Raw genomic sequence first — 24,252 nt, 5'->3', positions numbered from 1 at the left:
TCTATGCCCTGATTTATTTATTTATTTTTTTTTGTCAACTATAACGTGCGTCATATGTCTAAGGTCCGGCACCTTTTCCTCTAAATTTTGCCAAACCTTAACAGTAGTGGCTAGTCTTGAGCTTCCCTTGCTAGGTTAGCAATGGATTCCAAATCTGAAAAAGTAAAAGTGACAGAGGAAAATAGAGAATTTAAAAGTGCATGGACAAATTCTTTTGCTTTCACCACAAACGCCACAAACTTAGAGTACCAATAGCCCACTGCAGAGCAGCATCCTGTAGTAAAACATATTTTTGAATGCTCATTTAGACCTATAGACTTATCCTCCTGAAACCCCGTGTCCTCAGATAAGGACATCACATTTTGGGTTTGCTTGACCTTATAATTCATTCTACTTAACTTAGACCTGTTGTCCTTGTTCATGGACACTTTTTGTGCCATTTAGTGGTAGTAAGAGCACAATACACTAATCCTTGTTAAAATAAGATGGCATGTATGGCATGGCATATGTTTAGTTTTTTATGCTAATCAGGTCCTACTGATCCCAAATAGCTCGGAGAAATTAAAAATACACACCAAACAAAAGTTTGGGTCTCAGGAGATTAATAGGCTAAGTTACCATAAGGCTGAAATAATTTGTTTAACTTATGTTTGGTCCAAAATGGCTCCATTTCTGTCTTAGCTAGAAATAATATGCCCTAATAAAACTTAGGGCATTTATTATTATTATATTTTAGAATTAGTTATAATAATAATTTTTTTATTTTATCAGTCTACCCTCTCTTCTGTCTATCAGATAGAAATATGGCCGCATACATGTGTGCCCTACAAAACCACCCCAAGTAATAACAACTAGTTTTCATATTTTTTCAGCAGCAAAAATAGTTTCCTTTCCTTTTGTTTGTCTCGTTTTGTCTATTCTGTTTCCGTCTACTTTTATGTATGTAGTGTATGCCTCTACCTCAGGTTTGTTTACTGCCCTTTGCACCAATTAAAGAAGGTGGTAAAATACCCTGACTCATGAAGAAAAAATAACAATAATAAAAATAAAAAAAACATGCTGGTGGCATGGTTGATAGATTACTTTGAAATTTTATGCAGACGTTCATGGTCTCCAGAGAGAATTCCTAGTGACTTTGTTGATTCTGACTTTTCCTCTGGTGCCACCATGAGGACGACACAATTTAGTGAAATGTCTTGACAACTATAGAATTGATTACCACCAAATTTGATACACACATTCATGTCCCCCACAGGATGAACTGTAAAAACCTTGGTGATCCCCGTACATTTCCTCTTGCACCATTATCAGGTAACATGTTTGTGTTTAATGCTACTTAGCAAATTTTAGCATGCTAACAGGCTAAGCTAAGATGAACTCGCTGAGGTGAATGTGAGCATGTTGACATTCAGCTCAAGTCAACATCTTCTAGTTGCTGATTTTGTCCAACCCACAAACCAAAACCCAAAGTTATTCTAAAAACCAACAAATCCTGACGTTACAAGCTGAAACCAGAGAAATTTTGGGGCTTCATAGTTTAGCTTGATAAATGAATAACCTATCAAAACAGTTTTCTGTCAATCAAATAATCTATTAGCTGCATTATAAATTAGGATTTTCCAAAAATCTGATTTTCTTGGTGTTTACATCAGCCATGGCATTAATGGTGGACAATGCAGTGTGGAAACGGATTGTTAGCAAGAGATGGCAAACTCAGAGGTGATATACAGCTGTCTGACATTCACTTTATTGTTAAATCTCATTTTGGTATATCAGCTGGTTGGGGTTTTTTTGTTGTTGTTTTTTTTACACCATCTTAAAATTAAAAGGCAAACATATACAGCTTCATCTTCAAAAACCATGCAGCAGTGTAAACATAAAGTCTATTGAAATAAAAGTCATACAACTAGAACATACTGGCAAAAGATGCGATAACAAAACTGACATGTCCAAAAAAAAAAAGGAAGCATTTTGTCTGTTGCACTTTTTTTAAATCAGTAAAGCTTTAACTTAGTGCTCATCATCTGCGCATTCAGCTGGTAAATATGCATGTTTGTTTTGAGAATAGCGAGGTTAAAACATGGAAGAAAAATAAATAATATGATGAACTGAGAATATATACATAATAATAAAAACAGAAATGCATTCCTATGATAGCGACGGGCCCTCTACTGTATATCTGCACTTCCTAAGTGTTAGGCTGAGAGAAAAAAAAAAAAGATTTCCTACTGCACTGCAGAGACGTCACAACCTATTAAGTGATTCTGCACCTTATATCGACAGCGGCAATACCACTAACGCTGTAACTGACAACTTGATAAAAGTCAACAATTCATCTTGATCTGACAAAAGGCTACCAAGGTAGTTAGGAATTGGGTAGTTTGAAGGACCAGTCATGGAGTGCACAGTTAACACGAGAGACAAGAAGAAGTCACTGTCGGCCACGCGGTGTGTCAGTTGGTCTCCCCAGACACACACCCCGTCCTGCATATCCCTCACTTCACCGCAAACTCAACATTTAACTCCCCATTAGCTCACCGGGGTCACATGGCATCATACTGCATCTCACTTTCTTCTACTGTTGCTCAGGTACGCGGCAACGTGGGTGTTAATCTTTCAATGTTGTCGCCAGCACCCTAAACTAGGTCAAGTTAAAAAAAAAACCAAAAAAAAACCTGAGTATGAAAATGACCAACACGCACACACAACAATGATCTGCCTTCATCGCTATGTTGTTTCACGGTAGCAGCTGAGAAGGACAAACACAGCGGCTGTGCACTTGAGTCAGAAAGGCAATGTTGATCCGTTGATTGAAACGCTCCCTGTCTTGTGTTGGGATCCAGGATTGCATTGATACAGGGCTGAATGTTTGTGATTTGTGTGATTATAGATCAACAGCTTGACTCCTTCTGGCTTCCGTAGATGTAAGATTACAGGATACAACTGTTCAAAGCCATATGAAATTAATGAACATCATGCAACAAGCAATTTGTTGATGATATTTAGCATCACGTTGTTGCTTTTGGCCAGTTACACACAACTCAGGTGCTGCAGTTGGAAAGACCAGAAGAAACCTAAAAGACTAAAATAACTGGGACAAAACTATTAAAAAATATTGCACCATCTCTCAACTTAAAATTCATACTGGATGATGCTACTGAACAATCCTTTAGCTGAAAAGTCTCTTGTAGAAATACAGACTTGATATCAGACTAGTGCTCTAATTTCTCCCTCCCTTTCTGCCCTCTCACTAAGGCACCCGTGCAAACAGTCCTGTGGATAAAGACTTTGTTCTGTGCACTACCTGTACCCAAAAACACCGGAATCTCACCTTGCCCATACATACAGTGCACATAAACGCCTCACAAACATATTGACACATAATCATCCTTATATCTGTAACATCAATTAACTTAAAAATAACCCAAAAATCCAATATTTGATTCTGTACAAGCTTCAGGAAGAATACATCTGTTGCTAAAACCATATGCTTATTCCACTCATAGAGAGGGCGATCACTTGGTTTTCTTGTCAAGCTGGAAGAGATCCAGTATGTCAAGCATAGCCTGTCTGATGTTGGTGCCAAAACGGTGGGAGTCCTGAAATAGAGCAAAAAAGAGGACATATGTAATCATAGGTAATCAAATTATGGACAGAGACAAATCTAAATTGTCTGTAAAAATGTAAAACTAGTGAACTTACAGTTTCTGAGCTCGAGTGTTTGCTGGAGATGTGGAAGTTGATGAGGTTCTCACCAACAATGATGTAGGAGACACCATAACCATCATCAGCCACCTTTAGGACACAAGAGGAAAGAAAAAGAAATGTGAGTTTAATCTCAAGAACAGTCTCAACATCTGACATGTACATACAGATCCTCAGTAAACGTGCATAAAAACAGGACAGAGGAAACACTTCGTGTGACATGCAACCCCTTGGTAAAGATCAAACAAATATTGAGCCATACATGAAGGAAATAGATTGCATGATTTAGGCCCAGTCCCATCGCACCTGTTGCTCTTACAACTTATCCCTTATCCCTCCATTTTGCATATTCACGTCGAGGGGCAGGGTGAACCTATTCTTGATGGGATAAAAGGGTGGGGCGAAGCATAAAGGCTACTTGTTTTCAGAGGCACAATTCGAAAAGTGTGTTAGGCGGAATCATCGGTAAAATGTCAGCACAAGCAACAAGAAAAGCCCACAAATGGATTTTCTTTGTTATAAAACATTTTAAAATTATAATAACCATCATATTATTCTAGTTTAATGTTTCAATGAATTATTTTCCGTCCTTTATAACAAGCATGACAAAAAAAATTGCTAGTATGCTGATATCTCAGTAGCTAACTAGCTAGCTACACACTGTTACACTGTTATTGCTGATTTGTGCATGACAGTCCCACATTTTGACATATTTCCATGTTGCATTCCCCCTCTTTCAAACGGCTGAAATTTAACTTAAGTCCAGGGACAAAGTCGCTGCGCTTGTTACAGCTCTTCTAGTATCAGTTCAGGATGGCAGAGTAGGAGCACAGATTGCTAACGTTAGCCTGCAGAGCACCACTGATGGCCTGGTGATGAAGCAGCGTTCTTTGTTATTTTATGTCTTGTTTGATTGATTGGCAGTGTGAAACTTAAGTTGTTGCGAACGAATCGTGAGCACCCTGACAAGCGCAAAAGGATGCCTGTTGCACATGCTAGAGAAATCAGTACTGCAGAGGATGGCATGTTCACAGTGCCTGGCAAAACAAAAAAAGATTGTCCCATTTCCTGTTTTTCAGTTACAGAAAAACTGCACAACCTTCTTTTAAAATTTCTGTGAAAACTGATGGATAACTTACTGGACCAAATCCGCCGCCGGAGGACACATACTCAGGGTGTTTGACCAGATCGAACAGCTCAAGCTGCTGCAGTGGCGTCTGACTGGTGGACAGCCTCCATGGCTCAGACAGGACCTAAACATAGCGGTAACATACATTTAATTCTCCGGTCAAACAAAACTCATGCTGTCTCCTCAGCCAAAGTAACATGTTTTTCTAGCCTGATGTAGAAGCATTTTTTCTTTAATGATACTTAATACACAGTGGAAAGTTACTGAGAGAAGGGCAGAAGTAGCACATGTTATATAACAAAAGTAGCTGGATTTAAATATACCATGTCACATGTAAGTAGAAGGTGGACAAACAGGACGTACACCTGTAAATTTTATGAGCCAGATTAATCAGTAGTGAAGCTTAATCTAGAATAGTTATTCCTTGTTTTAAAAGGCTGGTTTCCCTTTAAAAATCGCACTAGTAGTTATTTCTTTATGGGGTCCTGGACAACATTCATTTCAACCACTTAACACTCAACTTAACTTCAGACTTAACTTTCAGAAGTTACACCAACAATATTTCTTTAGTAAATTCAAGTTGTCCTAATCTCAGAACAACTTGCAACAAGACATCATACCTCCTTGAGGAAGGGTGAGTCCTCTCCCAGGTATTTAGAGACCACATAGAGACAGAAAAGGTGGCGATCGATGCCCTGTCCTGTCATCGCCAGGCGGTACATGTTCTGGTGCTTCTCTGCCGCCTGTTTGAGCAACATGAGACGCTCTTCTCTCTGAGATGGATGTGAGATAAAAGCAAAACATTACAAACTGTTAAAGAGCATGATCTGCATACCCGATTAACAATCAGAGAGTAAGAGTAGCACTGTAAACAGAGGTGTGGTGTGTTGCTGCTGCGTAGCCTTACTGTCTCATCTCTGATCATGGCACGGACAAAGGCACAAGTCTCCATGGTGCAGGAACGCACAGTTTCTGTTCGGCCCTCACGGAACAAACGCGTCATAGAGGCTTCGTAGGTCAGGCAGAACTTCCCTTTGTCCTGTTGAGAGATGGTATGGGTCAGCATTTAAAAGACAAACTGCAGAAGGCTGTTTTAATGAGATAAAAGTAGAGTTTTGACATGTTGGTAACTACAAAAAAAATAAAAAAATAAATTAACTTTACAAAGATGTTTAATAACCGCTTATATATGATCATGTCCTGTAATTTATATTATCAAATACACTGCAAAACTAACAGGAGAAAACAACTTCAAACTGTAGTTAAACAAAGTTTACTATTTGAAATGTTGACTTGAAAGTGGAGACTGCCCTCTGCTGGACATTCAGAGGAATTTCACTGGATTGTTTCAGTTTTTATAATTAAAATCACAACATGGACAAGCCACTAAATAACAAATAAATGCCTACAAGTGTTATTAAGTCATGACTTTTGTTTTGAAACCAGTGAGATGTATGCACTTACCCTGTAATGGGCCAGCTGTAGGGCGATCTGGATGAAGGCATCAGGACTGGTGCGGCACTTCTTGATCAGGCCTTTGCCAAAGTCATTGAAGGGGAAAATATGAGAGTCCACATCATCGGCCAGAGGCTTGGCTACTGAAAGAGAGCTCTCGATGACCTCCTGGCACTAAAGGAAGTCACAGAGTCGTGTGTTAGTCTGAGCAGATGCAGCATGACGTTACTGATGACGTACTTATAAAACAAAGAAATTAAGAGAGCTCTGATTGATAAATTCTCTATCAGTGGTATTAGTATCTATTAAGCTAGCATCAGTTACTGCACTGTCACAATTTGAATTTCAAATAAACAATACCCAATGGCCCTTCTCTGAATGGAAATAATAAAATACCAACACTGGTGCACATAGTTCAAGCTACCAGCAGAGGGAAACCAAGGCCTATGAGTATCAAATCTTAGCTATCAGCCCACAGGTCAAACAGCTTCAAGAACACCATCATCCTAGTGTGTCAGAATTTAAGGGTTGCATCCCTTTCCAAAACCAATAGTTCAAAATTCACACCCACTTCACACAGTGAGTGACCAGCTGTGCAGGGTTTTAACTTCTGTTTTCATTATTTACACAACCATTTCTCATTTTCGATGCGCACTGAATTCAACACTATGAATGTCTTTGAGGAGAGACTGTCTTATAGTGTGTGCAGTCATCCTTGTATTTTCACGATTATTAGGTTCCCTCCTCTTTATGATAGCCAGCTTTCCTCCCGACCTTCAAGTGTGGCCTTTCCCCTTCCAACGTGGTTCTTTATGAGCATAACCTGACCCTTACCTCAGTTGAGAGGTCCCACGACAGCCTCTGAGGTCCTGGCAGGTTGGGGTGGGGCTCCCCACGGCAGTGACCCTCCTCAGTGTATCCCAACTTTACAGGGTCCATAGAAAGAACATGCTGCAACGCAGAGTCAAGTTTTAACATGACTAATTCAGTTAAACTGATGAAATTGCTTTTACATTTGTGTGTGGTGAGATTTAATGGACAACCATCACAGCAATCAGAACATGACAACATTATTCCCACTCCACTGTATTAGTTCAGATTGTTGAGCAAGTTAAATACATTTCTTATTTTACTTTAAAGAAAAATCTTCTGAAGTATTCATTTCTTAATTCAATCTTTGTGACGTAATTAGAAGTTGGTTTAATGCAAACATGAGAAATGTACCTCCCAGAGATGGCCAATGATTGGAGCGTCAGCCCAGGAATGCTCTGCGTTCAGTCCCATGGTGCCATTCTTGAACACGATCAGGTTAAAGGATTTATCAAACCACCTAATGGTAAGAAAGAATAAACAGTTTATTTCTAAATGAACTTGTGCTGCAAATTTTTTAATTACCTGAAATAAAATATACTAAGTTCATTTGTCCCACCTGTCGTAGCACTTTCCGTGGAGCAGGGACTTCGCATAACTGTCCAGAGACTTGACTGGGTTGGCTGCATCATAGCGCTGCTCGGTGTCATCGAGGGTTACAAAGAAGGCTGCCTTCTCAATGGCGTCCAGAGATTGCTTGTTCCTACCACGGCTGAAGAAGGCTTCACGAGCTTTGGCCCATGGAGTCCTGCAGAGGATCAAATAACAGCCTTTTTTTAGGGCAGGTCTGAGGCAGTCAAGTCAAGCCCACTTGAGACAAGTGCCTTTAAGTTTCTCCTCAATGAAACAATGATGACGTGTGGAAAAGCGGTACAGAACCTTTTGCATTTTTGTGGTTGCTGACACAACCTTTCCTACCTTCAAATTCTACCTCTAAAAGTCAGTATTAGCTTCCGACCATTACACTGTCTGGGCCCATATCACGGGCAGATTTAAATGGCATTTAAATGTCCATCTACGTAGTGTCTTTCCTTACTTCCTGTCTTGATACTACAATACACAGTGTAAAGTGTTTGGCCTCATCAGCAGCTGACTCTGTAATGCCACCCACCTCTCCCCTGCAGTTAGTGCGGCTAGTTTCTCCTCTCCTGGCAATGGCTCCGACTTGTCGGCCAAGATCCTTTCCATCTGCTGCTCTATCTCCCGTGGCAACAGCAGCCGTCCATCATAAAACATCCACACCTTGTAGAAACGGCCCTTATGGTACACAGCTATGTGTTTGCTCTCGTTCATGTGCTGAATGGTGTCTGGGGCAGAAGGACCAACGGTAAGGAGAGAGAGGAAGAGGAAAACGGAGAAAGAAAGACAACTGGAGTGTTGGGGTGGTGTCAGGGTAATGTCTGGGTAGATTTATGTGTTTGTGAGTGTATCTTGGTGCATATTAAAATGAAAATTGGATGTAATTAAAATCTCAAAAAGAAGGCAGCAGTTTTAACGGAGTGAGGATGTCACAACATTTCATTTCTGGGAACAACAGAAGTGTTAGTACCCAGTTCTGCGTCCCAGTGAAATGATGTGACATCCACACATCCACTGATTTCTGTCAAGCGCAAAATACAATTAAAAGGGCTGGTTCTTTTGTTGTGGACATCCTTCTTTTTTAAGTTTCAGGGACAAAAAAACCCAACTGAATTCATGATGGATGGGACTACTACCCAGTTCAATAACTAAAGCAGCTTGAAATGGGAAGTGCGGGAAGTGAGATGAAAAGGGAAAGTAATTTGGGAACAGAATGGTGGTTTGGAATACAATGGATTGAGGCAATGTTTGTTTGAACAGCACTGTGCACAACCGAGAGAAATCAATTCAAAAACATCACTTCCTTCTTTGACGATATTGTTGTGGTGCTGCTCGTGTTGTTCAAACAAGCGTTACCCTTGTTACAGGCAAGACAAGGGAAGGGATACTTACACTAGGACCAAACCCAAGAACAACCAACTCACATCCAGGTAACACTAAGCCTAGACCTCGGCCGTATTAATATGAATCTTTCTGTCTCCAAAAACTCCTTATTAACCTATCATAACATATGTTTTTTATTGAAATATGTGAATGTATCACTTATTTAGTTGTATTTAATTCAAAAGTAGTTGTTTTTCAAAATTTTCCAACACTGAATCTCAGTATTTTTCTAACATATTTCAGTTCATTTAAGTGGTCTTAAATTGTCTTTGTCCAAAGGCTTCAGGCTTTGGGCTTTCATACCAGAGTGGTCCTCGCCCTGGTTATTAGACTGATGTTATATCATGCATCAGAGGTCATTACCACACTGACCATGCATGTTATACTTTATTTTAAATCTTCTCCTTAATCCCAAGTTTTAACCAGGTTCTTGTTGAAGCTGCTTTATAAAAGCTTCCTGCCACCTCAGAGGTCATTTGGTGCTTTTACACAATGCTGAACAAACAATGGGCATCACCCAGACATTAACGTGATACCAGTATTTTATTATCTTTTGGAAATACTGAACTGAACATTCCCTTTATAAATATATATACATTTATTTTCTATGTATTCAGCCCAGCGTAGCACTGTTTGACATTTCCAGGTCTTACACTGTCGCTGTTTTGCCTTCTCAAACTCAAACACTAGAGTTCAGTCACATGCAAATTAGTCCTTCAATCTGCTCAGACCTTCACACATGCATTATTTATTCATGGAGGTCAGATTATTTCTGATTCAAACACATGGACAAGTGTCCCAAGGAGAAGTACAGTAGGAGTAGTGTGGAGGAGGCGGTACTGCTAAAGACTCTACCTGTGTCTACACCTGGGACGCGACTGGTGTTGAACATATGCTCGTATTGGGCTGAGCACATGGGAATAGTGTGTAGGAGCATGAGCTGAAAAGCAAAAGGGGAGAGTCAAACACACAGAGATGACAAACTAAATCACTAGAGAGCAGCAGCAGACACACACCTACGCGGAGAGGAGCATGGATGAAGTGGAAAGGAAAGATGAGGATCGGTTTAAGAAGCAGTCTTAAGGAGGAGAGGGGACCTGAGAGGGCTGCCAGGGAAAGGGACATGAGTAGGGTCCAGAAAACCAGTGGTCTGCCATCTCAATGCCACCAGCAAAGCCCTGATATTAGCAGTAAAGTCTGTACTAAAATGTAGATGCTTTTACAAATTCATACTAAAACTTAAATTTGTATATCTCTCCAATAGATGTCTAAAATAATACTACTAAAAAAATGAGAAGTAGGATTGTTTCAGGGCTGTGCTGTTGAGAATGAGCGTAGTAGTCAGGGTTTCCAGCGGCTGTTGCCGTAGCTAGGGTCACGGGGTAGGGGGTTCAGAGGGCACGGCGGAGATGTGCCCTCCTCTTACCTGTCTCCAAACCAGGGACGCGAGTGGTGTTAAACATCCGCTCCCACTGAGCCGAACACAGAGGAACCTTGTTCGCCAACAAGTATATCTAACGCAGCGTCCGACACAGCGAAGGGACAAAACAGTAAAACAGAGACAACTGAATGTGAGTGTGGAACAGAGCAAGCTCATGCATTGCATACAATCGGTCTTGGCAAGAGATCAGTGTGTGTATGTTCAACATGTTGTATGTGTTAGGGGTGTGCAAATGTAAAAAGAATTTGCACTCAAGCATCATGCAGGTTGGTAAAGGAAAAAGGGCCGACAGAGGAGCAGGAGAGGACGACACTGATGAGTGTCAGTGAAATCACCAGCATTCATCAAGCCTTTAGAAAATGCTTATGATTTCACTTTGCCGGTAATAACAACTCCACCTCCATCAATACAAGCAAAAAGCACCGTGCACAGCTAACATCAAAGTCACAGATAAGCACAGTTAGCTAAGGATATTATCAAGAATCTTCATAACCACTGGCGAGATAACAAACTTACTTACACAGATCATACACAAGAAAGGGTTGTGACAGATAAGCAGCTCACATTGTAAACTTAAAAGACAAACACACTGAGATAACAGCTATTCATCAATAAATCATAAATGAGAAAGTTAAACATTTACAAAGGATTGATATGGTCAAACTTGCTAATATAGTTAATATTGCAGCTCACACACGGTCTGATTAAGGAGTGAAACAGGAAGACAAGAGGAGCTCTGTACTCACTGGTTTGATCTGAGCTCTGTCCAGTTTTCTCCTGTAGAGCATGATAGCATGGATGGCATTACCTGCCCTGGCTGCCTGGATCGAGGTGGGAAACACATACAGGAAATCCTGGAGATAAAAAAGGAGATTAATAGTTCTGAATTAATAATCACTCACGTTTTATCCCACGTCACACGCTCCTGAGGAATATAAAACGTGACTTATAAGTGCAAACAGAACAGAACAATGTCACAGTGTGACCCATCCATAGATTCTGTGTTGTTATTTTGGTCGAGGACTGAATGCACACATACAGCAGGTCTCGTGACCGGCTATTTCAAGCATGATCAGTGTTATTCCACTGCCCCCATACCAAGTCTACCTCCTTTTAGAGTAGTGTTTCTCTGATATGGTTTTGTAAGCAAGAGTAGAGTTTCCCATTTAGGCTGCATTCATGCTAAATTTGGCGTTGTGGCGAAAACACCAGTTTTCCCATTCATTGAATGCGGGCAGTGTGTCAAGGCTGAAGTGGTCGAGCAGAAAGAAATGCAGCAGCCTGCAGTGAAAAGCTGAAACAGAATCAACTTTTGGAGAAACACCACCAAACATCACGCTATTGTGGCCACTCATGTAACTGGTGATCAGACCAAAATACGCTCGCAGTCCATGCTAAAGAGTAATAAAGTTTCTCTCTATTGGTGAATATTATAGTGAGTAAAACGTGTGTACAATCCCGCTAAAGAGAACACTTGTTTGTTCTTTTGTGGCAGTCAAGATGCTACAGTATGATAATCAAAAGGAGCTCCACAGATCTTTTGAGCAAACATAAACAAACTAACCGAAGACAAATAGTCACTGAGACAAGGAGACGGCATTTAAGTGACACTCTTAAAACCGTCACACATACCTGCGGCTAATCGCTGCAACGCCTGATTTGGTGTGAAAGCAGCTTTATACTATCTGTTTGATAACCTCACACAGACTAAACAGATCCACAGTACTGTGTCTAGGAGCAGCGACTCATGCCTGCCATGCTACAGTGACAGTTCAGTCTGCTCTCATTCATTCAGGCAGAAACAAACAGGGGGAGCTGTGGGTTTGAGTCCTCAGTGCTGGGTAATTATCCCGCTGAGTTCACCCGGTCCAGGATCACAAATCTGGAGCATTCAACCTGCCCACTACTAACAATTTAGACATACTGTAGTACGGTGATTGTTGCTTTGCCAGCCAAGTAGCTGTAAAATCCCAAGACTGTAAGACTGCAGCTGTAATGAGTTCCCCTAAGACACACATGTATGGGGTTTAAGCCGCCAAGTGTGTGACCTTGCCATAGATAGAAAAACATTTGCTACCCAACTGTGTACAGCTAATCACACATAAGATAAGACTAGTGGTACACCATAAAAACTACTCTTATCCAAAGGCTAATTTAGATTTTTCAGGAAATCTATCTAATCTGTATCACTAAATAAAAGCAAGACAATATTCAGTCAGATCAAAGTTGCAGGAAGAAGGTTGAAAAATTCATTTTTAGGAAGTTTAGCTGTAGAAGAAGCTACAGATTTTTGTTATAGATAAGAATTATTTTTCAGTATGTATAGCGATAATTTACTATTTAGCCTGAGACGTGTTAGCGGAGCTGTCATGTGGCATGTTACTATATGTCACTTACAATGTCATATATCAAACGAATCTCAGCAGCCTGGAGGCGACCCAGGTTACTCCGCAGCTCTACTGACAAATTACTTTATGATTACACATTTGATTACACTTTGCATAAACCTCTCAACATTTCCCAGCTGTGTTTTAGGTCACACAGCTGCAAAAGGGTCACACTCATCTCATCTCAGGAATTTATTAGGAACATGAAACACATACCTTCGGAGAATGAATCACAACCCACATTGAGATGCTTATTGCTTAATGTTTAAACAAAAGGCTCAGGCACTGTTTGCAAACAGACACTCAGGCAGACATGTCTTACCATGGCATAATAGTTGCTGTTGACCATGATGGGCCCACGGCCTCTGAGGTAAATGTACTCTTCCCACCAGTCACTGACCTGTGCGACACAAGGGGGGGTGACATTATAAGACAAGCTTCTTTTCTTCAAGAGGTTGAAGCTGGTACAAAGCCACAGTGTCCAAAACTGGGGCAAAGGACCAAAGAAGAGAGAAACTTACATAGTTGGAGGCCCACCAGGACTTGAGTTTGAGGTACCACTGCAGTCTGGGTCCCAGGTTCTTCTCAAAGTCTTTAGTCAAACCGGTCATCCGTTCATACTGCTCATCATCCATCAGTGGGCGCACTGACTCCAGATACTGTCACCACAGAAGAATGCATAGTCACATGTCAGGCAAAGGGTCAGGCAAAGGGTTGTCAGTTCATTTAGTCATCAATTCTTTGTCTCCTGAGGGATAATGACAATCGGCTTGTTTAGACAAACAAAGCCCTCGGCTATGTTGACATGACACACAAAGATAATAATTTACATGCAATACAGTAGCCCTGATTGGCTTTTATCTGAATACATTATTAGAAGAACATTTTAGAACATTAAGCCCTCTTCAGTTTTCTTCAAAATGCACACTCTGGTTCCCGTCCAATAGCTAGGATCACTATGAACAATGAGGTAGTGCACAAGGCATTGGTTTAGACAGGAAGTGACAGGACAGGTAGAAATTACCCTTTGGCAGGTGTCCTTGATAGTGGGAAGAGGTAGTCGTGGCAGGGAGTTCTGGAAACTGTAGAGCATTGGCTTCCTGCCAGAGAACACCTTCACTAATACCTGGACAAGCAGAGCAAATATGGGAGAGGTCAAACACACTTTGAAGTTACAGTTTGTGTTGCCCCAGGAAAGCTTCAGGGTCTTAGGCAAACATATAAACACTTGGATAAGCTAACGGGACCAAAGTATAAGGTGCATGTCACACAACTGTGTCGTGTTACGTAAAGAAGAAATCGAATCTTCAAACATGGCATACCTTTACTTTATTCTGGGTATTTTTTACGGCTTGCATCAAAAGGAAATCAATGTCCTACAGCAATGCACCCTAGACTTTAATTCATTCATATCAAACTAAAGGTCCAGTGTGTAGGATTTAGGGCGATACATGGGCAGGAATGGAATATATTAATAACAAGTATGTTTTCTTTACTGTATAATCACCTGGAAAGAAGAACGGTTGTGTTTTCGATACCTTAGAATGAGGCGTTTGTATTTACATAGTGAGCAGGTCCTCATCTACAGAGGTCATCATGTTGCACCATGTTTCTACAGTAGTCCAGAACGGAAAAACCAAACACTGGCTCTGGACAGGGATATTCACATTTTTTGTGTCAGCAACTGTGGTTAGCTGCCCCTCCGTGACAAGAGCGTCAGAAAAACACTGATTTTTTTTAAACATGACACTGCTTTATTCAGTGTTTTACTAATTTACATTACCAGGTCTGTTTGTTTTTGAGAGGGAGAGACCTCTATGGATAATTTGGCTCACGATGAAAAAAAACACCTGAACGTCTGGATCAGAAATAAGGTGAGTGCACATTAAGTTATCAGAGAAAATAGGTGAGCAAAAATTAACAGATGCTGGGCAAGTGGGCCGTCTGCAACGTGCCTAACAGCGTAGGAGAAACACTGATTTGCAACGTTAAACTACTTTGTTCAGTGTTTTAACCAGTTTTAATCACTTGGTCTGATTGTTTTGGAGAGAAAGAAACCCCTGCAGAAAAATCGGCTCCCCGTAAAAACCTTCTGAAGAATAAACACAAAGGGAATTCTAACCAGGAGAAGTCTCAGCTGATCGCAATCAGCAATATTATATAATATTATATAATATTCACTTTAATCGAGAACAGTCTTGTTAGCCGGAATCGTGTAGCCATGAGTTAAGTAAATGTTTCCTTCAACGCTTGTCTGTCAGTGTCACTAGAAATTTCCTGTGTGAATCTGCTCTAAAGTGAACTGAACAGAGGAGCACATCCATTGTCTCACCATCCACAGACGAGTAGACCAGGACACAGAGCCGTGGCGAGCGTGCATCCAGCCGTGCCACGACAACAGGCACTTTAGGACATTCCTCATAATCATGATTATGGTGACCCACAGGCCCGTGCCCACCAGAACTCCTCCAACTATCCTCTGGCTGTCTGTAGACATGTACCGACTGTGGACAGAGACAATACATATGAGAGATTATATGCTTAAATATGATGTTTGACATACTAACACAGGTCATTTCATTCTCAAGTTTGACCGATTAATGAATCTCACTGTGCACTGAAACAAGATAATGGATGCATTAGGCATTTAATGGCATACGGCAGCTGTCAGACTTGGCCCAGTCCAAAGTCACATCAAATCATGGCTGATAATGCATGCCCCACACACACACACACACACACACACACACACACACACACACACACACACTATGACTAATAAACTGCCAGCGGTAAAATCATACACCTTTATTACTCAGTGTAGCATGTATAACAGACGATACATGTTATAAACTTAAGAAGTGGCACTGCATTTCTGCTATTTCAGTATCTAAAGCAGCGCAACACCAACAAGTGCCCTTATCTACACAACACATATGCTTGTCCTTTGAAAATTATGAGACATTTCTGGGAATAATAACCTTAACGATGCTGTCATAAACACCGTCCTTGACTTGAGGGAAAATCCCTGCATTGTTGATAAGAGTTATTAAAGGCTTTAAATGGGCAGGAAGTGTTTCCATGACATCAATAAACATGATCAATACTGTTGGCAAATAGGAAGATGAGGGTAGTGGGAAGGTTATTAAGTTACAACTACTTCACAATCTGTTACTACACGCAGAGCTGTCACTGAAAGACATACTGGAGAGACAGGCCTGTGCGTTTTCTCATAAATACCGGAGGCATGTGCATAACTGCATAAATGTAGTAAAAGCTTGATGACACTGCATTAAAAGCATTCCACCGTCATTTGTCAAGATGGGGCATTTTCACATACTAGATTTCTAATCAGCATTTCCTGTGAACAGATTCACATGGTAGCTATGTCTTGACATTAATAAAGCTCTTTGTTGTTCCATATTGTTTTATAAGGCCAAAAAAAGAAGGCTTTCCAGCTTACTCTATCTGCTTATGAAGAAAGACATTCACCACATCATACGTGGCAGCACCTCCTATCAGTGTCCTTACCTGATGGGTATGTGTTGACCCAGCTTGGCGATCAACCCCAGAGAGGGATCCAGCTGGTTGTATTTATTGTAGGACATGTAGGACACAACCACAACCATGAACCCAGCAGGGCTGCCCGGGTACACGCCAGTCATGACCCCATTCTGTGGGAAGTTGAACCAAATGGAAGGTTACAAATCAGTGTCACAGAGAAAGCAAAGAATCTTTGAGGACACTGTTTATAAAACCATTGATGCCATAACAAAGTGTTCTGGCTCCTGCTGATTTATGCAAGATATCATTTATGACGCTGGACAAAGAGCAATGTGTGAAAACGCTAGCAGGTGTTTACGTTTGAGTGACTCAGTATTTGACTGGGTGTAAACAGACAACTAGGTCAAAGGCTAGGACACAAAGAACAGACAGGAAGGTTATCGTCACTGTTGGCTGTTTGTGTGAGAGTAGGTGACCTTCCAGCGTGAGCGAGTTAACATCACCCCAAACAGATTTACAGTAGGAGCAAATTAATCAGTCAAAAAACAGTATCATTGGGACCCTATGAAGCTGTTTATTAATTGAATATTTACTGAAAAGAGACAGACAGTAACTCAGTCAAAGATCATCACAAATTTCCCCTCATACTGTACTTTGCTCCCTCATGTGTCTAACATCTCTCACCTTGAAGCGAATGAACCTTTTCTTCCAGGAGTGGAGGCCAGAGAGGTAGATCTGGCGTAGAGCCTCGTGGCACAGCTGTAGGTCAATGCCATCTGGGGTGACGGTGAACTGGAAGGCCACCGCCTGGTGAGCTTCTGCCATGGTGGCTACTACTGTGCAGGGTCACTGAGAGTAAGGAAGGTGAAAGATAACAAGGTTAGTGAGGACGAAGTTTCAAGATAGATGTAGGTCAGAAACATTAGCCCACCTACGTTTTAACTACTGTTCCTACAATATGTTGTCTCTTTACGTGAATGTGGATGGCATAAATCGAAGGCATCGACCCTCAAGCAATACTTGTAGTAGTTAGAACAATTTTATGTTTCAGCTTGTGGCCTGCTGTCGATCTTGCAATTACGTTCTTCTAAATACTACAAGTGTTGCTTGAGTTTCACCTTTGAGTCATATCCCTTCTCCGTGCACCAGTGGGTGAAGTTGCTCCAGAAACCCTCACCCTGCTTCTACAATGTGGATGACACAACCATTTAGCCAATTCATCACAAAGTTGGGTTAACAGATAACTGACTTCAACAATGATTAGATCACAACCAACAACCACATCTTGATATGTGGAAGAGGCTGTAAATAATTGTCAAAGGCAAATATCGTCACTATCTTTTATAGTGATGTGCTCCTGCCACTGTTCTTTAAAATATGTTGTCCTCATTCCTTGATGGCACTGCAGGTTACCTAATTTCCTAGACTGAATCAGTCTAAATTGTTTGTTGGGAACCAGCAACTGAATGGGAAAGGATTCTTATTGGACACTGACGTAGAGTTGACACAGAGTTAGATAGACAACTGCATGTTTACGAAGAAGGACAACATATACATAGCTAGAGGCCAAACAGTTACAGTACTGAAATATTGAAACATATGAGCTGGATGACCAGGCGTTTCGAGTTACTAGAGTTTGCATTTCCTTCCTTCCCTCAAGTCTCTTTAACTGAAGCCTTGAGTCCACTTTCCTAGTTAGTGTAGCCCTTATGGTCATATCCAAATCATCTTGGCTTTGCTTGCAACTTTACTTGGTTTTAATTCTGTCTTAGATCAAAGGACTGATTTTTTTTGTGAAGAACCATTAGACTGTGTCTCACAGAGGTATCTTCTGACTGTCTGTGTCCCCTCTAGAAAGCTGTCTTGTGAGCCAGTACTGAAACTTCAGGGTATTTATAAAAACATCAGATGCCCTGAGAGGTACAAAGAATAACCACAGATACAAACTGGCAACATTTTAGCTGTTTTCCTGCGTTAAAAATACTTTGTCACAGTGATTGTTCATTAGCATTTTATGATTACGAAAGCTGCATATCCTTTATTAGAAAATATCATGAATAGTGGCGTGTCCTTCATCAATCAGCTTTATGCGCATGATTCTACACTTAGTTACTCTATCAACTAAACTGGATCCTGCAAGCTGACACCTCAAGAGATGCGCAGGGAGGTGGCTATATTGTTCTCATCACTGAACTGGTTAGGCAGGTGTAGCGTCTTATCCTTTACCATAAGAAAGCTGATGCAAGACACCCTATTTGATTCAAAGCTAGAAATGACATCTGTTTCAAATCTGCAAATGTTAAGTGAGCGATTGCGTGTTAAACTAATGTTAAGATGCATTTTTGAATTGAATTCTTTTTAATTTGATATAGTAAGGAAGATAAGAGGGGAGGGAGTAAAGGAAAGCTATGTGGGAACTGATTTTAAGCATGCATGGATGACATAACAAGGTGTGTATTTTGAACTGCTATCATCCATCACTGTCACTGACAGACTTAAAAAACTTGATTGGTGGAGAGTTTAGCCTAAAGCTCATATTTGGCAAATGGGTCTTGTCAGTGCTTACCTTACCCAGAATTGCATATTGTAGACTCCCTGTCTCTTGGAATTGGGGAGCTAATAGGGCCTCTAATATACAGATTTAATTGTTGTTTGTGTACTAACTGATGATGCAGATGGTGGTTAGCATTAGCAAACACATTAATTTAACCATCCCTGGTATTTAGACCATCAGCAGCCAATGTGTAAACTGCAGGCTATCATCTGAACGATGAGACTGTGTTTGCGGCATTGTGAGGGACCTGCTGTTTCCTGTTGCCTTCAACTGCTGTCGGAAATCAAACCGCTGCATGAGCATATGTTTAAAAAGTAGCTGTCTAACACAGCTGTTTAATTCCTTAATTTTTTTTATCATCATTTGTGAACATTAAACTGTTATTTACACATCAGCGTCAATGTTTGGCATCCCATAATGCCATGCTTTAACGTATTAGGTTTTCTCTTCCCTTTCCACCAATAATACTTTAACGTTTCTCCACACAGCTCTTCCTCTTTTCTCACAAGCAACGCTTTTATCTTCGCAAGGTCCATTTTTATTTCATTCACCCAGAACACTCTGGAAGCAGGACACGTCGTTTCTATGTTTTCAGTCCTCGGAAGGAGCACCTTCCACGCAGCAGTGTTTCAGCAGCCAGTCCCCTCCCCCAGCCACTTTCCAACATCACATGATCCACCCTGTGCTGCAGAAACTGGGGGAAAGGTCGCAGCGCTGCACCGCTTAGATACCGAGTATAACTGGTATCATAGTACACACAGGTCCTCGTATGCCGGCAAACATGTCACATCGTGGTCACAATGAAGCAACCGAGAACACATTGTTTGTTTAGGAGTTGAATAACAGGCGTTTATCCATTTTATATTGTTGAAGCAGACACAAATCGCTGACTAGAGTTAATTAACCATGCAAACTACCCCCGGTTGTCATGCATAATGCCTATCTGCATTCTGATTCTGACCGTAAACGCCACATCATCCACCCCATAAAGCCTGTTCAGCCAGTTGTCATCATCTAACACTTGATCACACGAATTAACTCCCGAAAAATCCACTCAGCATATGTAGACTACATTTATTCTGGTATTATATCAAGTAACCTGCCCACGTGGTCTGGGAGAAATTAGGTCACTAGTGTGCACCCCCCCTCAAGTGTCAATAAACTATATTCAACATATTAATCACAATAACAAGCGTTTCAGTCACATGTAAATAAACAGAGTGTGTTATTTCTGCTTTTATGATGCTCTTAATACAAGGACACCATGGCAAATCAGCTCTTACTGACCTTCACTGGCAGGTGATATTATCACACCTGTGCTAAATTTCTCACTTTGTATTATTACACATCACAGGCACAGACATATTACACTTTGTTATTACTGAATATCAGAACTGTGTGTGATGTAATGGTGCTGCCATGAAGTTGTCAATGGGTGACCTTTACTTGGACTTTTGCCTACATTCATGTTATGACTTAGCAAGGAGGATAAGCCCTTACCTGGATCGTTCAATATAAGATCCTACAGCCTACAGAAAGTCACAAGAGGTTAAATGAGTAATGCAGATATTTAATAGAGGCCATATTTTCACAAATGGCTGTTAAAAACTATGGCTGTGAGTGTCATAGACAGTTCCCCTAGAGATTTAGTCTTGACTTTCATGAGTCAACATTTGCATGAAAACTTAATTTCTGCCAGCTACAGGCCAGAGAAGCACATACCCGGTTATGCCAATGCGAAGGTGAGAAAATCTACTGTACATACTATAAACACCGCACAGCTTTACTATGTACTGCGCCGATAAGGAAATGCAACAATCTGACACGAAGGTAAAAGCTGCGCACAGATATGAACAGCTTTCAATGGGTTTTTGTTTAGCTAGTCGAGTTTTTTTCCTCCTATCATATCTATTGCAGCCATATTTGCAAACCTACTTCCAAAACTGCCGAGACTGAGTCATTATGAAGCTGAGACATGTACCGAAAAAAGCATAAATATTACTCACCGACCCTTTCTATCAGTCAGAGAGAGCAGAGCTTTCTGTTTTGACCAGGATGTGACACGGCCTGGCTGTCGGCGGAGACTGCTATACACTCAACATGAATGGGAGTACACAGACTTGTCCAACGCCTGCCCCCTTTTGAGACGAGTCGCCTACTGAACGCGTCCTTGCACGAACAGCGCCCCCGCGAGGTCCCTGAATTTGTTGCGTCTATGGGTTGTGTGAGGACATCAGGTATCCAATGGAAATATATCGTGCTGGCGATGACATCACAGACACCATGAGCATTTCACTGCACCGAGGACTGCATGTACCCAGACTGATGAGCTGTGCAAATGATAGACACCATATCAACATAATGCAGGGGTCCCACCCTGCTTTTTTATTTACTTATTTTCTGCCTCCATTCATTTATATATGTTTTTTTTTTTAAATTTTTCATTAATTTATTTCTATTATTTTATTTATTTTGTGTGTGTGTGTGTGTGTGTGTGTGTGTGTGTGTTAAACATTCAGCAGTTGTACCAACATTTTGTTTTGGTATTTCTTTTACATTTCTGTGCCTGTATATGTACACACACCTGATGTGTGTATGTCCTTGTTTATTGTTGTTAGAATTAATAAAGATACTGTTGGGAAAAAAACTATTGTGGAAAATAAATTTAGAAAATATCTATAAATAAAACAACCAATGGGAAAGTGTTTTCTTTTTTGTTAATCTGGCCATAACATAACATCCTACACTGTCATAAATCAGTCTTTCCCATGACTTGCAACATTTCCTATTATGGTATAAAACAGTTATAGACATGGTAAGGAGTGATACCACAGTCTAAGCTACGTGGCAATCTCTGATGGTTGACAAATTCACACAGTTTCACATATTGTCATATCGATGAGCCCTACAGTTTAATATGATAATTCTCGGTTCTGCAGTTCCTGTAATACAGGAAGTGGACATTGTACAAGCAACACTTGCACAACAGCCTTGCAACAAATACTCTGCTCCCATGTTAAGTTTTGCTGTCATTCATTTTTTTATCCCCCATATACAACCAACAAGGTGCACTCCAATGCCTAGTAACACCTCTGTAACACGTATCAACAAAAACAACACGTATCACCATTCTTAATAGTAATTATAATACATTGCATTATATTCCACAGGTGTTACTATTTGATATTGTGCCCACCCCCCTATATAATGATATCGACACCATCTCACCAATAGAGTGTGCCTTCTCTAGGTCTAGGGTTGTTTAATACATTGTTGTTAAATTCTCAGTGTACCCTGATACAGATTAAGCCCCACTGATAATGATAAATAATTTGATCACCAAAAACAATATAACAATACAGGGGGACACATTATGGCAATTCTCAGAACTTACTGCAATTGCAGTAACTGTTAAAGCTCATAACAGCCACAAATTTAAAAAAAAAAAAAAAAAAAAGTGTTTTCACTTTATATCTTGTTTTCCTCGGTGTCAATAAGCCTTATACACCACAGACAGTCTGACTTGTCATAGCAGGAACAGCTCAAGTCTTAGGCTACTAATCGCATTAATGATGACTCTTGCATTAAAGTGCAAGAGGCAGCAATTCCAACACCATGGCCTTAGAACTGGCATACCTATAAAATGCAGCCATCTTCGTTTTTTTAATTATTTTCCCCTTCCCCTGTGGCTGCAAACTCAACTGTTTGATGAAGGGTGGTGCGGACAGTCATGAGGTTTCTCTGATGTTGCCAGATGCTTTTTTTCTCCTGCCGGCAATGACCTTTACAGAGGCTTCTTGCTGCCTTTAAGATCCCTCTAGTCTTTGTGCAGTCCACTAGTGAGTTACTAACAGTGAGTCACTAGTCCCGGTACTGCCAAAAATGATGTAGTGGCGCAAAACTAAGCTTGAGGTATTAGGACCTGATAGGACCTTAACCAGGATTCCTGCAGTCATCACAGAGCGCCATCCAAGTGACCAAGACTGATCTTGACAGACCTCTTTTTAAGGCTGTTGCACCTCTGATTATGGGACAGCCTACATCAGTTATGGCCTGACATAGGGTGCTGGGTGGCCCAACGCCATTTTCTAATTCACAGTGACAATGAATTAATTCAGACTGGGAGGGTTTTTTTGTACTTTAAATGTGAATAAGGTGCCAGAGGTAAGCCCTGGAGCCCCTTACAAAAGTCTGGGCTAAATATTTACATATTAACTATTAACGTTTGTTTATTAACTGGCCCCTGGCCTCCTGTCACTCTGTTAAAGTGCCCTCGAGCAAAACAAGTTCAGCATGCCTGGCCTACACCCTTATTACGTATACTGAGTTTGATGACCTCAGCAAATTCCCAGCACTACTCTGCTCAACGTCAACCACTAAAAAAAGGTCTTATCAACCTCAAATAACTGGACACACCTGTTTGGCTGTGCACTGTCAGTGTCAGCTACTACACAGGTTTTTCACAGCAGATATTTTGACATGCTGTCGCACAGACAGCACAGGTTTAATTAATAACATGAATAAAGGCTCTATTTCACTTAGGTGTCCCAGTTGAAGGGCTTTGGAATTGCTCCTGCTGACCTAGTAGTATTGCCATGAGGACACCCAAGTGGAATGTAGCCATTAGTAATGTTAGTCATACCTAAACTCTCTATCTGCCATGAAAAAGGTCTGAAAATAGGCCCTTTTCATAGCAGACATTTTGACTTGTTATAATATGAAAATCACGTGTTACTGATAACATTAACAATGTCTCTCTCCTATTACATTGTAATTTTACACATGTGATTTTCCTGCTTAGACTTGTCACATGTCTTCCATGAAAAAGGCTGATGGTTACAGAAGGCAAAACAGTTCAAAGTCAGAGAAAAGGAAACACATAGGTCAATGTACATCCAGACACAGGGGGGCACTGTTGCACACTGTTGAAAATAATGGGAGAATGGGCCAATCCTTAGGCACAGGCAACATTCACCGGGTAGATTTTGATGTTGTATTAAATTACAATGTATTCTGCTGTTCATTTGCAACAATTGCACACATAAGAAGTCTTGTTCCTTCTCTGTGTTATACCCTAAAACAACTGCATGACTTGAATTCATTGAGATGTAGAGCAAAGTCCAATACATATTATGTGGAAGACATCCACTGCTGCACTGACCGGTATGTGTTAAAAGACTGCAGTCTGTTGCATTTATTAGGCGACACACAACAGATCTGTGGGGTGTTGTTGTCAACAGGCCAC

General features: G+C 40.8%; 1 protein-coding gene across 4 annotated transcripts; it reads right to left on the bottom strand.

The window, feature by feature from the left end:
• Positions 1-1,725: 1,725 nt before the first annotated feature.
• Positions 1,726-21,166, bottom strand: cpt1ab (carnitine palmitoyltransferase 1Ab (liver)). Of its 4 annotated transcripts, XM_078168029.1 has the most exons (20): positions 21,014-21,120; positions 20,508-20,536; positions 17,138-17,302; positions 16,481-16,623; positions 15,282-15,453; positions 13,974-14,075; positions 13,471-13,608; positions 13,272-13,349; positions 11,309-11,416; positions 10,548-10,635; positions 8,271-8,466; positions 7,719-7,907; positions 7,514-7,619; positions 7,124-7,240; positions 6,299-6,463; positions 5,742-5,873; positions 5,455-5,607; positions 4,845-4,958; positions 3,703-3,795; positions 1,726-3,599 (listed from the first exon to the last, which is right to left on the bottom strand). In XM_078168029.1, the coding sequence occupies exons 3-20, from the start codon at positions 17,276-17,278 to the stop codon at positions 3,516-3,518; spliced, it is 2,319 nt and encodes a 772-aa protein (XP_078024155.1). In that variant the 5' UTR covers positions 17,279-17,302; positions 20,508-20,536; positions 21,014-21,120; the 3' UTR covers positions 1,726-3,515. The 4 variants fall into 4 exon arrangements, with proteins under 4 accessions (XP_078024155.1, XP_033490652.1, XP_033490654.1 ...); XM_033634761.2 differs by lacking the exon at positions 20,508-20,536 and having other exon boundaries at positions 21,014-21,166; XM_033634763.2 differs by lacking the exons at positions 10,548-10,635; positions 20,508-20,536 and adding an exon at positions 9,977-10,061 and having other exon boundaries at positions 21,014-21,166.
• Positions 21,167-24,252: the final 3,086 nt, after the last annotated feature.

Source organism: Epinephelus lanceolatus, chromosome 5 (genome assembly GCF_041903045.1).
Source record: "Epinephelus lanceolatus isolate andai-2023 chromosome 5, ASM4190304v1, whole genome shotgun sequence".
Taxonomy (NCBI): Eukaryota; Metazoa; Chordata; class Actinopteri; order Perciformes; family Serranidae; genus Epinephelus; species Epinephelus lanceolatus.
This window is presented reverse-complemented; position numbering and strand designations above follow the sequence as displayed.

Bases quoted from the DNA above. Each gene is read 5' to 3' on its own strand.
- cpt1ab (XM_033634761.2), bottom strand. From the start codon at position 17,278: ATGGCAGAAGCTCACCAGGCGGTGGCCTTCCAGTTCACCGTCACCCCA. The intron at 7,620-7,718 runs GTGGGACAAATG...TCTTACCATTAG, and splicing joins CACGGAAAGTGCTACGACAG to GTGGTTTGATAAATCCTTTA. The intron at 4,959-5,454 runs GTATGATGTCTT...CGCTATGTTTAG, and splicing joins ACTCACCCTTCCTCAAGGAG to GTCCTGTCTGAGCCATGGAG.